The 17,997-nt window shown below is 45.0% G+C and overlaps 2 protein-coding genes across 30 annotated transcripts in view; both read right to left on the bottom strand.

Annotated features, from left to right (window-relative positions):
* Positions 1–402: 402 nt before the first annotated feature.
* LOC114846564 (NACHT, LRR and PYD domains-containing protein 12-like) overlaps positions 403–17,997 on the bottom strand; it is a 137,614-nt gene continuing 120,019 nt past the window's right edge. For 23 of the 29 annotated variants that reach the window (XM_055504114.1, XM_055504097.1, XM_055504111.1 and 20 more), the window contains one exon: positions 403–3,569. In XM_055504114.1, the coding sequence (XP_055360089.1) occupies positions 2,838–3,569 (732 nt within the window). In that variant the 3' untranslated portion in view covers positions 403–2,837. Of the gene's footprint in view, positions 3,570–3,772; positions 3,947–4,189; positions 4,364–17,997 lie in introns of all 29 variants that reach the window. The other 6 variants (XM_055504099.1, XM_055504125.1, XM_055504126.1 and 3 more) reach the window with 1 other exon arrangement.
* Positions 4,635–8,117, bottom strand: LOC114850850 (protein NLRC3-like). The gene is made up of 3 exons (XM_055504139.1): positions 7,962–8,117; positions 6,477–6,527; positions 4,635–6,325 (listed from the first exon to the last, which is right to left on the bottom strand). The coding sequence occupies exons 2-3, from the start codon at positions 6,508–6,510 to the stop codon at positions 4,998–5,000; spliced, it is 1,362 nt and encodes a 453-aa protein (XP_055360114.1). The 5' UTR covers positions 6,511–6,527; positions 7,962–8,117; the 3' UTR covers positions 4,635–4,997.

Genomic DNA, 17,997 nt, shown 5'->3' with positions numbered 1-17,997 from the left:
CATTGGAGCAAAACAGGAGAACTTTATGGAGGACTTTTATTGTAAATGGACTGGTGCCGGCACCGCTGATTGTTCAAGTGTGGACAACAATTCAGGGTGTATTTAATGCTGAAGAGGTCTGTTCCTACGATACGTGATCCACTCGCTGCTTCTTCAAACGTATGAATACATACATATATTTACACTACATTCAAATCTTTCAGCAGTGTCGTCCGTCAGATAAGCCCTAATTTCAATATTGCAGTACTTACAGTGAGCTTTGACTCATCTCCTGTTGGTTTGAGCTCAGACTCACTCTCCACTCGTTTTCTTATATTTGACCTCATTTGGCGTTTAAATAGAACAAAAAGTTCCATTTCGTATTCAACCTGTACTTAAGAACAGATGAAGCCAGAGAGAAGCTTCCTTAGGAGCTGGTGTCTTTTATTTCCCACAGGGAGAGCTGTTAAACCAACACTGAGTCTGAGTGAGGCTCTGACTCCTGCTCATCTTCATTTAGTGCTAATAAAACACATCAAACATCTTCTAACATGGTGACAACTTAAACGTTGGCTCACTCACAGTTTCCATCTAAGCTGTGAAGCTGCATCCTCTGCTTAGAAAAGAGCAACTTCTCCGCCTGCACCACGATGACAAGCATCTTCTCTACATGTTTGACAAACAGGAAACTGGCTTCAGCTCAGACACAGACAAAGCAGAAGGTCACAGAGTTCTATTCAACACAAGTCTATGAGTCTCTGCCCTCAGCTCAGCGTGTGTCTGTGCAGCTAAACACCTGATGATATTGTAGCGATCCGGGGGGCAAAGCAGCCTGCTTCTGAATAAGCTGATGCGGGCGAGGCCGCGATCCAGACGCACCCGATGACTCCAGAGTGCCCAGGTTTCCTCTGCATAAAACGAGCAAAGCCCGCGGTGATGAACAACCGTCACGAGCAGAGACAGTCCCGGACAGCGCTGCACCGAGCTCGACACCCAAAACACCGGTCAAGCTCCCGAGGTTCAACGGGCTGACTCCCCTGGAGCCCTACCCCGCTCAGGTCCAGCTCGCAGCGCTGCACGGTGGTTGGAGCGGCAAAGACACGGCGACGCAGCTGGCTCTGGAGGGTCCCGCTCTGCAGGTGCTAATTGACGTCGCACCGGAGCAACGGCAGAGTTACCGGTGATCACCGCGGCGCTGGAGAGACGCTTCGGACAGCGGACATCGACAGAGCAGTTAGCCCTTCGTCGTCGCAGTGAGGGGGAGAGTCTGGGGACGTTCGCCGCCGATCTACAACTCCACTCGCGGCGCGGCTACCCCTCATTTCCTGCCGCCGCTCGGGAAGAGCTGAGTTTGCACGCTTTTCCATCACAGCGGAGGCTCCTGGACCAGCCATCGCTAGTGAGGGCGGCCGAGTGCAGCGGTGAGACGGAGGCGTCAGAGGAGAACGTCAGCCGAGCCCAACCAGCTGCCGTTCCGGCGCGTCGACCTCGCCGGGAGGACAGCGGCTGTTTCCGTTGTGGTGAACTGGGACATTTTGCTCGTGACTGCCCCGCCCCCTCACCGAAAGCTAAGGCCGGGTCACCGTCGGGAAACGGGAGCGGAGTGAGGTGGTGAGGGGACACTCACTCCAATCACACACACCCCGGGAACTTTCACACAGTGGGTCGCTGCGGATTTATTAAAGGACTATATGTGGACTGTGTTATAGAGGATCAGCAACGTCAGGCCCTGGTGCATACGGGGTCTACCATCTGCTTGCTGCAACGGGGGTTTCTCCCGGGGACAACCGGTCCACTCCCGGAGGGGTGGACCCCCACTACAACAGAACTAGTGACTGTTACTGGGGAAAAGACTGTGATGCCAGGAAAACGGGCGCTGCAGGTCACTATGAAGGAGCTAGAGGTGAGCCATGAGTTTTGGCTTGCTGACATCCGCGACGAGTGCATCATCGGCCTAGACCTGCTAACCCGCTGGGGTGCGTGTGTTGATGTGTCGGGGCTAGCCCTATGCTTCGGCACGGAGACCGTGCCACTTCAGTCGAGCCAAAACGGCTTTTACCATCGGCCAGGGACTGTGGCCGTTCTGAGTTATGCCATTTGGACTGTGTAATGCCCCTGCCACCTTCATGGCGCCTCATGGAGAGGGTACTGAAGGACATTCCCCGGAGCCGCTGTGTGGTGTATCTGGACGATTTGTTAGTGCACGCCAGAGACTTTGAGGGTGCGCTTGTAAACCTGCGGGAGGTCTTCACCGTCATCCGTCAGGCTGGGCTCCGGCTGAACCCGGTAAAGTGCAATCTGCTGGCCGGAGAAACGGTGTTCCTGGGGCATGTGGTCAGCGCACGTGGGGTGTCCACAGACCAGGCCAAGGTATCGGCTGTCCGGGACTGGCCAACGCCCACCACCGTCAGTGAGCTGAGGAGCTTCCTGGGGCTAGCCTCCTATTACCAGAGGTTCGTTCGGGGTTTCGCCACTATCGCCAGCCCACTACATCGACTGACGGAGAAGGGCAAGCGGTTCGAGTGGTCTAGCACCTGCACCACTGCCTTCCAGCAACTGAAGGCGGCCTTGGTTGATGCTCCGGTCCTGGCCCTCCCTGACCCCCAGCAGCCTTTCATCCTTGACACCGACACCATTGACGCCAGCAATGTGGGGGTTGGGGCCGTCCTCTCTCAAGGGGGGGAGGCAGGTGAGAGAGCGGTGGCTTTCTACAGCTGCAGTCTGAACCGAGAAGCGCAACTACTGTGTGACCAGGCGGGAGTTGCTGGCAGTGGTCCTGGCTGTGCGGCACTACAGACCCTACCTGCTTGGCAATTGGTTCACCCTGCGCACTGACCATGCCTCTCTTACTTGGCTGCTCAACTTCCGGCAACCTGAGGGTCAGCTGGCGAGGTGGCTGGAAGTGTTGCAGAAGTATGACTTTGAGATCCAACATCGACCGGGGCAACAGCACAGCAACGCCGATGCCCTCTCCAGGCGACCCTGCGCTGCGGAGGAGTGTCGCCACTGCCAGCGTCAGGAAGAGAGGGAGCGGGCACCCGAGGCAGCCGCCGCCTGCCTTGGAGGTGACAGCGCAGAGGCAGAGCAATGGTCCACTGAGGAACATTTACGCCATCACCAAGGGGCCGACCCTGTGCTAGTAATGGCGAGAGCCTGGCTGGAAGCTCGGCAGCGTCCAGACTGGACAGCAGTGTCTGCAGAGGAGCCTGAGGTAAAGGTCCTCTATTCTCAGTGGGGTAACTTGGAGCTGCACGGCGGAGTGCTGTACCGACGGTGGCGAGCGCCAGACCAAGGATCGGACAAACTACAGCTTCTGGTTCCTCGCGCCCTGCGGCCCGAGGTCCTCCAACTGGTCCATGGAACGGCAGGGGCTGGTCACTACGGCAACACCAAAACGATTCGCCGTCTGAGGCAGAGGTTCTACTGGCCTGGCTGTCGTCAGGATGTGGAGCTCCACGTCCAGTGCTGTGACACCTGAGTCTCCTGGATGATTGTAGCTCAGGTCCAGCTCTCTCAGATGGGAGGGGTTGGAGCTCAGAGCTGAGGCCAGAGAGACACAAGCTTCCTCTGAGAGCAGACAGCCTGACAGCCTGCTGGCACAAAACAACAAAGACTTGGTCACAGTTACACACCATCATCAAGTCACACACTACAACCACTTCTGATGGCAAAGGAGACAGAGATTGACAAACCTAGAATAAAATCAATCAAATGAGTAACATTTCTGGTTTAAACCATCAAATATGAAGTACAAAAGATTGTCAAATGAAAGAACACACTGAAAAATCTTAACCTGAGAGTCTCCAGTCGACAGTGAGGACTCTTCAGTCCAGCGCACAGAACATTCACTCCTGAATTCTGCAGGTTGTTGTTACTCAGGTCCAGTTCTCTCAGACTAGAGGACTGAGAGCTGAGAACTGAGGACAGAGCTTCACAGCTTCTCTCTGACAGGTCACACACACTCAGTCTGAGACACAGGTGGACAAAATTATAAACAATGCAATGTTATTTTTCATATCTTAACTTTAACTTAAAGTACACACATTATAAAAAACATATATACACACATACATAAAATATACACATTATTTAAAAAAAATGCTAGAACAAGCAAATGATGGAAGATATAAGTTGGTTTAAACTGTTTAATCTCTTATTTTAAGGGTTTGACATCTGAAAACACTCGCATTTAAAACAATAAGAATAAAACCTGAGAGTCTCCAGTCGACAGTGAGGACTCTTCAGTCCAGCAGACAGTAGCTTCACTCCTGAATCCTGCAGGTTGTTGTTACTCAGGTCCACTTCTCTCAGACTAGAGGATTGAGAGCTGAGAACTGAGGACAGAGCTTCACAGCTTCTCTCTGACAGGTCACAGCTACTCAGTCTGGTGAGAAAGTATTGGACATAAATTGTAATCAAAATGAAACATGAACAACACTAAAAAAAGCTGCGCAAATTAGAAAGGTAATCACATTTATACTCACGTCTCTCATTCAAAACAGTACTGATTAAATAAATGGTACATTCAACATTTAGAAACTTTACAACCTACTTACAGAGCTGTGTTGGAAGCTTTGACCACAGGCAGCAACTTCAGAGGAGCCTCATCTGAAGCAAAGAATTTATTCAGCTCAAATTCTTCAAGATCATTTGCTGAAGACAATAAGATGAAAACCAGAGCTGACCACTGGGCAGGAGACAGTTTATCTGTGAAGAGACTTCCTGATTTCAGATAATCTTGGATCTCCTCTACTAGAGAACAATCATTCAGCTCATTCAGACAGTGGAAGAGGTTGATGCTTTTCTCTGCAGAAGGAAACTCTGTGATTTTTTTCTTGATATATTGAACTGTTTTCTGATTGGTTTGTAAATTACTTCTCATTCGTGTCATCAAACCTTGTAAGAATGACTGGTTTTTCTCAAGAGAAAATCCCAGGAGGAAGCGGAGGACCAGGTCCAGGTGTCCATTTGGACTCTTTAAAGCCTTGTCCACAGCAACGTGGTAGAACTGTGGAGTTCTATTTTATCATAAAAGGTTTAAACCAGGATAATTGTGACAGCAGGTTGACTCCAGAGTTGATGAAGGTCAGATGGACATGAAGAGCAGCCAGAAACTCCTGAACACTCAGATGGATGAAGCAGAACGCCTTGTCCTGATACAGCCCTTTTTCCTCTTTAAAGACCTGTGTGAACACCCCTGAATAAACTGAGGCTGCTCTGACATCGATGCCACACTCTGTCAGGTCTGACTCATAGAAGATCAGGTTTCCTTTCTGCAGCTGCTCAAAAGCCAGTTTTCCCAGAGACTTAATCATCTTCCTGCTCTTTTTATTCCAGAGTGGATCTGTCTCAGCTCCTCCATCATACTTGATGTTATTCACTTTGGTCTGAACCACCAGGAAGTGGATGTACATCTCCGTCAGGGTCTTGGGCAGCTCTCCTCCCTCTCTGGTTTCCAGCAGATCCTCCAGAACCGTAGCAGTGATCCAGCAGAAGACTGGGATGTGGCACATGATGTGGAGGCTTCGTGACGTCTTGATGTGGGACATGATTGTTGTGGCCTGCTGCTCATCTGTGAACCTCTTCCTGAAGTACTCCTCCTTCTGTGGGTCAGTGAACCCTCTGACCTCTGTCACCATGTCAACACACCCAGGAGGGACCTGATTGGCTGCTGCAGGTCGTGTGGTGATCCAGAGGCGAGCAGAGGGAAGCAGGTTCCCCCTGATCATGTTTGTCAGCAGCACATCCACTGAGGTGGACTCTGTGACATCAGTCAGGGTTTTAGTCTTGTTAAAGTCCAGGGGAAGTCGACACTCATCCAGACCGTCCAAGATGAAAACAACCTCTATCTCTTCAAACCTGCAGATTCCTGCTGCTTTGGTTTCAGTGAAGAAGTGATGAACAGGTTCCACCAAGCTGAACTTTTGCTCTTTCAGCAAATTCAGCTCTCTGAATGTGAATGGAAATGTGAAGTGTATGTCCTGGTTGGCTTTGCCTTCAGCCCAGTCCAGAGTGAACTTCTGTGTTAGGACTGTTTTTCCAATGCCAGCCACTCCCTTTGTCATCACTGTTCTGATGGCTCCATCTCTTCCAGCTGAGCCTTTAAAGACGTCTTCTGGTCTGATGCTTGTTTCTGCTCTGTCTGGTTTCCTGGAGGCTGTTTCAATCTGTCTGACCTCATGTTCAGCGTTGACCTCTCCAGTCCCTCCCTCTGTGATGTACAGCTCTGTGTAGATCTGGTTCAGAAGGGTTGGCTTTCCTGCTTTAGCGATGCCTTCAAACACACAATGGAACTTCTGCTTCAGGCGAGATTTAAGTTGATCCTGACAAAGTGCAGCAGAAGATCCTAAGTGAACATGAAAATGGTTATGATTGATGGAGATAGAAGATTGAAGGCTTTAAGAAGAAGAATTTAAGTATGGTCCACACATAAAAAAACTTAACTCTCCAACAGTAAATGTGTGATTGTGTCCCTGATGATGTAGAAAAATCCTTACTCTGCAGACAGTCAGCCAGCTCCTCCTGCTTCATCCTCCTCAGGAAGGTCACTGTGAGAATGAGTCCACACAGAGACACACACAAGGTAAAGGTCCAAGAAGTGATGAAGTGAACATCACAAATGAAGTCTCCAGTAGTAACTTCAATTTACTGCTGCAAGTGAAGAAGCTTCAAGACATTTGACCAAAACCTTCATGTAGAGACGTCAATAAACAGATTTGATCAGAGATGATCAGCTGCTTCCTTTGACTCAGCACTTCATTAGAAGAGGAGCAGCCCCTGAGACCCTCTACAGGATCAGAGCTTTAGCTACTGCTGGATGGAGATTTGATCAATGATCAGTGAAGAAAGCTTCTCCTTCACATCAACACTTCAAACACGAATCAACAAGATAAAGAAACAGAAACAACACAAATCTTTATCTTTAGATTGTTTAGAATGATTCAAAGTGACAACAACTCTGATACAGGCTGGTCTTTGAAAGTAATAAAAACATCCTTTGACTGGTCGCTCTTGAAGGACACACTGCTGGGTCCAGGTCCAGGTCCAGCAGATCTTCGTCTCTGATGGGACCTGATAGAAAAACACCTACATGTTGTAACACCTGCATCACTACCTAATCTATGATGTGTCTGTGACTTAGCAAATCATAACACAACAAACACAGTACGATTATTCTTTCATTCAAATCAATGTGAAAGTTAAGAATGATTAACCAACAAAATCAAATGCATGTGAATATCCAGGTCCCATATGTAGTTCTGAGAATGCCAATACAATTAAACTATTCTCACATGATAAATTGGTCTACTACCTAATAACACGTCCATTTTCAATATTATCTGGGGCCGGGTCGCGTATGTATGTGTGTGTGTATATATATATATATATATATATATATTATATATAGTATATCTATATAATATATAATATATATATATATATATATCTAATATATATATATATATATATATACATATATATATATATATATATATATGCATACATTTTATATTTATAATGTTTCTGCTGCACTTTGGAAGAATCAACAGTTTTTTACTGGTCATTCTTAACAAGTTGCCATGACTGTTCTATAACCCTTGTATTTTGGCAAAGTTGTTGAACGAACCAAAGTCGAACGAAACCAGACGATGCGGTTCTCAGGCTGATGCTTCTGCAGGAGACCAGGAAACCTCTCGCCTATTTCACTCTGGCAACTGCAAATATGCTACACTGGAAAACTAAGGACATCGACTGGAAAGCAGAAAACCAGCACATTTCTGGATCTCAGTCAGTCTGAGCGGTCAGTACCACCGACTGTGAGCTCAGAACCAGAACCAGGACAAATAACAACCAGAGCCACACCCTGAAAAACATCAACTCCTCACATCTGGTTCTTGTTTGTTTGACAGAAGTGGATCGTGTCTCTTCTTCCTCTACATTTACAAACAGACGCAGTAACAGTAATGTTGTTAAACACTCACCTCCTCAACGTTTTTTCTTCTTCTTGGTGTTTGTTTAACTTTTCCTCCTTCTCTGTTCTCTCCAAATGGAGTATAAACTCACTGAACACGTTCTGTGTTCGCTCCTGGATCACGTGGTCACTGAAGCCCCGCCCCCTCTCCGTTTACAGGAACCAGGAGAGCTGAAGCAGCAGAATGATGAGGAAGCAGCAAGCAGTAATGGGAGGTTTCCAGAGGACAGGTGTCGTGCCAAAAAGTGACCGTCTGCCAGAAATCGATTGCCGCACGCGGGAGCGCGCACCGGGAACGAGTTTAGCTCGGTTTGTGTAGGACTACAGCTGTTTATTCGGCTTCAAAAAGCCATAACTTGTGAATGTATCCGCTACACGTTTTCTAGTGGACGTAGTGACGCCACAATTTTATATTTTGTGTCAACGACGGAAATAATCGTCGTAATTCTCTTTACAGGGATCGTCGATCGTGACTGTTTAACTCTATGACATGACGCTATATTAGAGCCAAAGCTTTTGATCAAAAGCCGAATTCTGCCTTATTTTAAATACATTGAGCTCTCCTTTGTTATATTTACAGATGTAATAAATATCCAGTCCATCTGATCTTGCCTTCTGTTCCTGCCTAAGACCAGTAGAACCAGTAGCATGTTGGTTTTATGTTGCCACAAAGTGATTAAAGCCAATATCTGTTTACTTAAAGCGGTATTTTCTCCCTTATTTAAAGTGCATGGAGCTCTGCTGGGTTATATTAATAGATTTTATGAGCATGTAATACATCTTATCACTGTCTACAACCTGTTTGAGACCAGTTTTAAACCAGTAATATGCTGTCTTCACGTTGCCAAAAAAGTGATTACAGCCAATATCTTTTGATAAGAAGCCTTTTTCTTCCCCATTTAAAGTTCATTAAGTTAAAATGACAGGTCTAATGAACTTCCAGCTCACTTGACCACTGTCTGTACTTGTCAGAGACCAGTACAACCAGTAAGATGCTGTGTTTACGTTACCAAAAAGTGATTCATGCCTATATCAAAGTCGTTTTCTCGTTTTCAGTTTTTTTCCTCCAAACGAGAAAATGGGAAATGCCTTTAAATACAATTTTGCGTCTAGTTTTGAAAAAACACAGTTTTTTTTTGTTTCTTAACACGGTACTTTGATTAAATTCTGTTTTTCGCTCATAGCAAGAGAAACGAGAAAATAGATGTGTTTTGTTTCTATTTTGGATGTGTGTGTGTGTGAGGGGGTTCTCCTATGTTACTACTCTACGTAGTAGTAAGAAGAAAAGTTCACCATGTGATCCACATCGTGTGTCACTGTAGCGCTGTGTTGTACAGTCTGATGTCTGTGGGGAGGAATGACCTGCGCTAGCGCTCCTTCCTGCACTGTGGGTGTAACAGTGTGGTGCTGAAGGAGCTGCTCAGAGCCTCTACAGTGGTGCAGGGGGTGGAGGGTTCTCTACGATGGATGTTAGTTTACCAGCATCCTTCTGTCCACCACCTCCTCCATGGACTCCAGTGTGCAGCCCAGGACAGAGCCTGTTTTCTGAACCAGCTTGTTGAGTCTCTTCCTGTCTCTGTCTGTACTGCCCCCCCCCAGCACACAACTCCATACAGGACTACTGAGGCCACCACAGTCATAGAAAGTCCTTAGCAGCTGTCTGCACACACCAAAGCACCTCAGTCTCCTCAGCAGGTGGAGGCCACTCTGGCTGTTCTTATACAGAGCGTCTGTGTTGTTTGACCAGTCCAGTTTATTGTTGAGGTGAACACACAGGTATTTAAATGTGTCCACAGACTCAATGTCTGAGCCCTGGATGTTCACCTGTGTGTGTGGTGGAGGGGACCTCCTGAAGTCAAGCACGAACTCCTTTGTTTTGCCGTGTTTAGTATCAGGTGGTTGTTCTCACACCAGCCCACAAAGTCAGAGATGCCCCCCCTGTACCCCTGCTCGTCCTCCCAATACACATCCAGCAATGCTGGTGTCATCGGAGAACTTCTGGAGGTGACAGTGGTGGGAGTTGTATTGGAAGTCCAATGTGTACAGGGTGAAGAGAAAAAAGGGCAGAGCACCGTCCCCCGTGCTGCAGACAACCACATCAGACACACAGTCCTTCAGCCTCACAAACTGTGGCCTGTCTGTAAGGTAGTTGATGGTCCAAGCAGCCAGATGTTGCTCCACACCTGCCACCTCCAGCTTCCTCCTCAGCAGTGATGTCTGGATGGTGTTGAAAGCACTGGAGAAGTCAAAAACACGACTCTCTCAGTGCTCCCAGAGGACTCCAGGTGAGACAGGGCCCGATGCTGCAGGTAGATCAGGGGTGGGCATTCCTGGTCCTGGGCCGCTGTCCTGCTGGGTTTCTCTCCCTGCTGATCACCTTCATCAGGTGTGTCACTCAGCTTTTTCACCTTCGAGGTGATCAGCAGTAACTGGGGCAGATAGAGTTGGTGAGTAGTGTGTTGCATATAAATTAACAAAAATCATTATGAGCCGCTATTTTAAGCATATTGACCTCAGTGAGATCAATCATATTGTGTTATAACATTAAAAGACTCCACCAGTTACATCACACTGCTGAGTACAGTATTTACCTTTTCCTTTTCTTACTTTCACTTAGGCTTCATTGATAGCTTCATGTGTGTAGCAGGCTGCATGCAGTGCCTGGAATGGATGGAGGAGCCTGTGTACACTGAGGTTTTGTCTGCAGCCCTTGAGTTGTTTAAGTGATTATAAAAAACTGACACATTTATTGTTTGATTGCTCCTGTTGATGCAATTTTTAAGTTAGCGTTTTATTATCATGCAGCACCATCATCTGTTTTTCTTTTAATAATTGTTTTTTGTATTCAGAAAAAATGAAAAGGCCATTGTTTGGAACTGTGTACTCCATGGCTCACAATGCTGAACATCTAACACACTTAGAGGATGTTGTGGTAAACAGTGTGAAGTGAGGCTACAATTGCAGTTTCTTCTTCCAAATCGGTTTTTAGGTCAAAAGTGAATTTCTTTCCATTCTGTTTGTATTTGTGTTTTTTTTTGTCTCATTCATCAGGTTGTGGCTCCAGTGTTGCTTTATTCTTTATGTATCCTCCCTTCTTCTTCCTGATCAGTAGTGGAACATTGTTATCACTCCCTCCAATGAGACAACGAAGCAGTTCTTTATCATCACAGATGAATTTATTCTTTCCTTCTGAGCACTTGTTGCTCCTTACGTCCGAACAAATCCACCGTCGAACTATGACGTACAGTAAACATCACATTTTAAAGAGACAAACAGAATTATAAATAAATGCACGACATAAACCAAACACAAAATAAACGTACCTCGCTGGCTGCACACCCCAGAGGGAATGGTTACGAATCATCAAAAATCCCAAAATAAATGCTTAACCTTCACTTTCTTGCCTGCTTGTACCTTCACTTCTCTCCACATGCTTCTCACTCGTGTACCAGCAAAAAATGTCCGGCGGAACACAAACTTTGTTCCGGGTCCGCATTAACAATCAAATAATTATAAACACACAATAAATATGCAAATAAAATATAAACATGACTTGACATTTATGTCAGTTAAACTCCCACCAAATCACAATGTTTGGGATTTCACTGAACAATCGAACTTTCACTTAACTCTTGAAGATCATACAGGCATAGCATATACCTAAAAATAAGGTATAACCTTTACTCTGCTTCAAGCAGTAGAACAATCTTGTGCACCGGTCTATCTAAATAAACTGGCTTTGAAATACGTCTTCCTTTACTATCTAAAGATGAGTAACTGATCAGAAGTTTAACTTTCCTAACCTTTCCGTCCTTGCTAGGATACACTTCTGCCACCTTTGTCTTTGGACTAGTTTTATAATTAAGCGTTCTGCTTCTTGTCTTTCTTCAACATTTGTGGCTTCGTTTAGCTTAGATTTCAGTCCTTTAATCTGTTGAGCTAAGCGCTTAAGACTAGCAATACCTTTAATGGCTCTTTTCCAGTCAGAAAACTTTGTCAAACGATCTAACAATGTCCTGTCTTCCTTTGCATTGGTTTTGAGCACCTGCACCTTTCGGAGTTCTGGATCATTGTCACTGACTTCTTCCACTTTCACTTCACTTGTGGGTAGCTCCCTTTCCCACAAGAAATCTGGGCCAGTGAGCCAGTTTGAAGCAACAAGCTCATCTGCCGTTAGTCCTCTGGATGCATGATCTGCAGGATTATCTGCAGACTGCACATAATGCCACTGTTGGGGTTCTGTAATTGACCTAATTCTTTGGACTCTATTTGCCACAAACACATGAAAACGTCTTGCATCATTATTTAGGTATCCAAGAACTACCTTTGAGTCAGTCCAAAAATGTTCTTGAAGATCCTTCAGTTCAAGTTCTTCTCTGAGAACAACACTTGTCCTTGCTGCTACTACTGCTGCAGATAGCTCAAGACGTGGTACCGTGGTTACCTTAGTAGGAGCAACGCGTGCCTTTCCCATAACAAAAGAGCAATGGACTTCTCCATCAGCATTAACTGCTCTAAGGTACGTACATTCTCCATAACCTGTGACACTCGCGTCTGAAAAATGATGAAGCTGATATTGCTTAACCTCATAGAAGCTTACTGGTAGGTAAGGTCTTTTGATCTTCACTTTAGACAAATTCTGAAGATCTTCTAGCCAGGATGTCCACTGTGTTCTGAGTTCTTCTGGGAGGGACTCATCCCAACCAACCTTCTCTCTGCACAGTTTCTGTAGAATTTGCTTCCTCTTAGGACAAACGGAGCTAAGAATCCTAACGGGTCATAGACGGAAGCTACTGTAGACAGTACTCCTCTTCTGGTCAGTGGGTGTTCCTTGACAGTAATTCTGAACTGAAAGTCATCGGAAGATATGCACCACTGAACACCAAGAGCTCTCTCACAGAGAGGCTCTCCCAAAGCCATGTCCAGGGTTTTGACACTATCAGCACACTCTTCCTCTGGTACTGATTTCAAAACAGGCTTGCTGTTGGAAACAAACTTATGCAGTCTAAGCTTCCCTGTTTTGCAAAGCTCTCTGGCTTCCTTAATGAGTTGGATTGCCTCAGCATCCGACATAACACTCACTAATCCATCATCAACATAAAAACTTCTCTGAATGAATTTAACAGTGCTTTCACTGAACTGATCCTGACACTGACTAGCTAAATGCTTCAACCCAAAGTTGGCACACCCAGGTGAGGAGGCTGCCCCGAACAGATGTACCTTCATTCGAAACACTGATGGTGAAGATTCCAGATCATCATCCTCCCACCATAAGAACCTTAAGTAGTCATGGTCTTCAGTCTTAACATGAAACTGATGAAACATGCGTTCGACGTCACACATGACAGCTATGGGTCCTTTACGAAACCTACAAAGAACTCCCACCAAGTTGTTTGTAAGATCTGGACCTGTAAGAAGATGGTCATTCAGGGAAGTGTCTTGAAACCTTGCAGAGCAATCAAAGACTACTCGTATCTTCCCTGGCTTTTGAGGGTGGTATACACCATGATGAGGTATATACCAGGCTGGTTCGTTGTTCAATTCCTCATCTGTGATCTTTTCTGCCTCACCACGAGCTATGAGGTCTTTCATGAAGTTCTTATAGTCTGTGTGATATTTCTGGTCTCTCTTGAATCTGCGCTTTAAGCATGACAACCGATGAACAGCACATGCTTTATTGCTAGGCAGGTTTGGTCTGTCTTGTTTGAAAGGCAGGGGCATTTCATAATGACCATCATGTTTCTGCATGATTCCCTCCTTCAGCTTGGTCAAGAAGTGGAAATCTTCCTGAGAAAGTATTGCTTCCTCCACATCTCTTTCACTGAAATCAGATTCTAGGATCTTAATTACATTGTCTGGAGTGGTCAATTCCTTGATTTGAGTCTTACACACATAGTGAACTTCACTCTTAAGTTTAGCTGTAGGTGTGGATTCTGGCATCACTCTCTTTACAATGATGCAATGACTTATTCCAATATCATCACCATGGTGCTCGAACGGTGCAACATAGCTCACTATGCTCCAACCTAGGTCAGTCTTATGTGCAAAAGGTTGGTTTTCTTCTCCACATACAACTTCTCTAGGTAATAATGCTTGTGGGCAATTATAACCTATTAGGAGACCAATTGCACAGTCCTTCTGTGGAGCCATGTGTGCTGCAAGATGTTCCAAGTGCGGCCATGCCTGAGCTGTCTCTGGAGTTGGAATATGAGTCCGATTGGCAGGAATGAACTCCCGAGTATAAGCTGTTGGCACTGTAACTTTCTTAGAGGAGTCTAGTCCTCTTATCTGTAGACCATTGAGTCTTTTACAAACTACAATTGTCCCTTTAGATGACATTGTAGACAATTTCAGTCTGACTTGTTCTGTGTCCATTTTTAGAACATCTGCTACTTCCTCAAGAATAAATGAAGAATCACTCTGTGAATCTAACAGAGCATAAACAAGAACTTCCTTGTTTGGATCCTTTGGTGAAGACACATACACCGGGACTATGGCTGAAGTCTGTACACTGTTACCATCTTGTACAACTCTGTTGGACGTGCTTTCGTTACTGACACTTGGTTGTGCTGATTCTTTAGTGCTAACTCTTCCTTTGTATTGTTCTCTCTTTGCTCCTTGTTCACGGTTTGAGCGATCTTCGTGTAAACACGTGGGGTGACGTTTTGAGCAGACTTCACAGACCATCCGATTGGTACATTTCTTAGACTGATGGCCAATGCTCAAACAGCCGAAGCATAGATTTTCACTTCGAATGAATTTGACTCTGTCAGCAACTGCCTTGTCCAGTAATTTGAAACACTTTTGTACACCATGTCCTACTTTCTCACAGAACAGACAGGTGACTCTGTTTCTCTCACTGGTATTGGTTGTGAATATTTTGGAACCTATGGTCTGGGTTTTAGGAGTTATTAATGTCTGATTTTTAATCCTCACCTTATCAGATTCAGTCTGCCGTAATGCTTGATAAGATGTAATAGGATTGCAGGCAATACTGGCCTCTAATGAAAGGAATGTCACAAAATAACTGAACTTCGGGAATCTCCCATGCTCCAGTTGATATTCTGTGGCCTTTCTGTTCCATCTGGTGCTTAACCAGTCGGGTAATTTAGCTGCCAGCTTCTGGTTCTCAAGTCCGTCATCAAGGACATTTAGACTTTCATTGTGAGCCATAGCACATTCACAACTGCGCAAGAAGTCCACAAATTTCCTTAACTCAGCACTTTCCTTTGCAGCTACCTTTGGCCAGGAATATAATTTGTCTCTGAAAGCCTTTGCAATTACAAATGGATGTCCATATCGTTCACTGAGCAACTTCCAAGCTGCTTCATATGACTCTTCTGAACCAATTAGAAAGTAACCTTCCAAAGCCTCTCGTGCTGCTCCTCCAACATATCTCTGAAGGAAGAAGATCTTCTCTGAGGTTGGAATGTTTTTCTGCTCAATCAGAGTCTCGAAAGATGCCTTCCAATGAACAAACCTAAGTGGATCTCCACAAAAGACGGTAGGTTCTGGAATGGGGAGCCTGTTTGCTGACATAGCCTCAGCCAAAACCTTCACAAGTGCTCCTGTTTCATTTTGTGTTGAACTACTATTAGAGAACACAACTCTTGGTGGTTGTGGTTCTTGCTTAATCTGACTGACAGTCTGCATGACAATAGGAAGTTCTGCGCTATTTGCTGCAAAACCCTTAACCTGATCATTCTCGTGTTCATCATAAACCTGAAGTTTTGCCTTGGCTGCATTCAGCCTTTTCAATTCCTCCAAACGCTCAAGTTCTCTTTTTAAGTTTTCTACTGACCTCCTTCTTGCGGCATTCTCCTCTTGTTGTTTCCTTTGGAGAGCGGATTTTCGTTTCTCCCTTTGTATTCTACGCTCTGTTTCTTCCCTTTCCGCTTGCAGATGACAGCTAAATGCAAGCTGCTTCTTGTGTCTGCAAATGATCAACTTCATCTTCAACCTCAAGCTTTTGTAGTCTTTCTTGATATGGACTCTTGCTCACCATAATCTTTAAGACAGCTTGTGTGGCTGCATACTCAGCAGCAGCTTCTGTCTTTTGACTGAAGAAGGTATCAGAGCGCAAAGAAATTAATCTTAGAAACTGACCTTGAAGACAAAGGTGGTGCAAACACTGGATATGGAAGATGCCAAATACTGCACGTTATGCCATTCGGCCATGTAAATCCGCCTCTTCTCTTCCTTTGAATTTGCAATCTGAGGTTCTGAACCACTACTTCAGTAATTGATGTACAGTTGTCCATCTTACGACGCATGTCATGAGCTGGACTATCAATTCTTCTGTAGTCATCATAAATATTGTTCAGCTCTGATGCCTCTTTCTGAACGCTGCTAATGTGTTCCTGTAGAATTTCACTGGGATCTTGACTCATTACAGATTTCTTAGCAACCTTGGTCAGAGCTCTCCATCTTTCATAAATACTGTCAAAGCGTAGCAGAAGAACTTCTAGCTTTTCCTTCTGAAGTTCTTTTCCTTTTTCAGTTAATGTTCGAGCTCTTTCACTCCTTCGAGGCTCTTTAGATAGTGTTGTAGGTTGAGGAACATCTGACTGGTCTACCTCTTGCTCTAAACCAGCTAATGCACTCTCAGTGTCTTTGCTTGCCTGAGACATCTTAGAAATTACGTAACAGTCAAAATAGAATTTACCAGGATTAAATTAGCACTGTTAAAACAACCGCGAAGAATTAGCAAGGTATGGTTTCTACGTATTTCCTTTGCATAAGGTAAACAACACAAATTCACAAACCATACAAAAGGTAACAAGTTGTGGCACTTAATTGAACTTAATTGACCGACCCTTCAATAACAACACTGAACTTCAAAACACTAATATCACGATTACTCTTAAATGTCCAAAGGTAACTTAGATTACGGTCCTTGTCCTTAACGTTTATAACAGCTTATCTGAGATGCTTGTCGACGACGCGTCGGGAGTCTTGCAGGTCCGCTTCGGCTTGTTGCAGACCAAGTTCGACTATCACTCCCTCCAATGAGACAACGAAGAAGTTCTTTATCATCACAGATGAATTTATTCTTTCCTTCTGAGCACTTGTTGCTCCTTACGTCCGAACAAAATCCACCGTCGAACTATGACGTACAGTAAAACATCACATTTTAAAGAGACAAACAGAATTATAAATAAATGCACGACATAAACCAAACACAAAATAAACGTACCTCGCTGGCTGCACACCCCAGAGGGAATGGTTACGAATCATCAAAAATCCCAAAATAAATGCTCAACCTTCACTTTCTTGCCTGCTTGTACCTTCACTTCTCTCCACATGCTTCTCACTCGTGTACCAGCGAAAAATGTCCGGCGGAACACAAACTTTGTTCCGGGTCGGCATTAACAATAAAATAATTATAAACACACAATAAATATGCAAATAAAATATAAACATGACTTGACATTTATGTCAGTAAAAAAGGAGTTGGATCCTTATCTTGGAATCAGAGCAGGAGGTGACGTAGAGAAAAGCTTTGACTTCCCTATTTCACTTCATCACTTTTAGTGTCAGACACCTGCTTTCAGTCTCTCTCTGTCACCACCAAACTAATGTGACACCACAGGAAGCAAAGTCTGAATGTGTTTATTATCACACACTCCAAGGTTTGGTTATAAGATCATAAAGCTCCACATTCCTACTTGCTCCTCCATCAGACACTGTGTGTAGTTGTGTCCATACCTGAGAGTGTCCAGTCTCCAGTGTGGATCCTTGACTCCAGCAGACAGCAGCTCCACTCCTGAGTCTCCTGGATGATTGTAGCTCAGGTCCAGCTCTCTCAGATGGGAGGGGTTGGAGCTCAGAGCTGAGGCCAGAGAGATACACGCTTCCTCTGAGAGCAGACAGCCTGACAGCCTGCTGGCACAAAACAACAAAGACTTGGTCACAGTTACACACCATTATCAAGTCACACACTACAACCACTCCTGCTGGAGACACATATTGAAAAACCTAGAATACAATCAATCAAATGAGAAAACATTTCTGGTTTAAACCATTAAATATGAAGTACAAAAGAT

The sequence above is a fragment of the Betta splendens genome, chromosome 19 (assembly GCF_900634795.4).
Source record: "Betta splendens chromosome 19, fBetSpl5.4, whole genome shotgun sequence".
In the NCBI taxonomy this organism is placed as follows: domain Eukaryota; kingdom Metazoa; phylum Chordata; class Actinopteri; order Anabantiformes; family Osphronemidae; genus Betta; species Betta splendens.
Note: the sequence above shows the minus strand (reverse complement) of the source record. Positions and strands in the feature narration are given on the sequence as shown.

What these genes read in the sequence shown, in the direction of transcription:
- LOC114850850 (XM_055504139.1), bottom strand. Translation starts at nt 6,510, where the DNA reads ATGAAGCAGGAGGAGCTGGCTGACTGTCTGCAGA. An exon ending in GCTGGCTGACTGTCTGCAGA is followed by an intron (nt 6,326 to 6,476) that starts GTAAGGATTTTT and finishes ATGTTCACTTAG; the next exon opens with GATCTTCTGCTGCACTTTGT.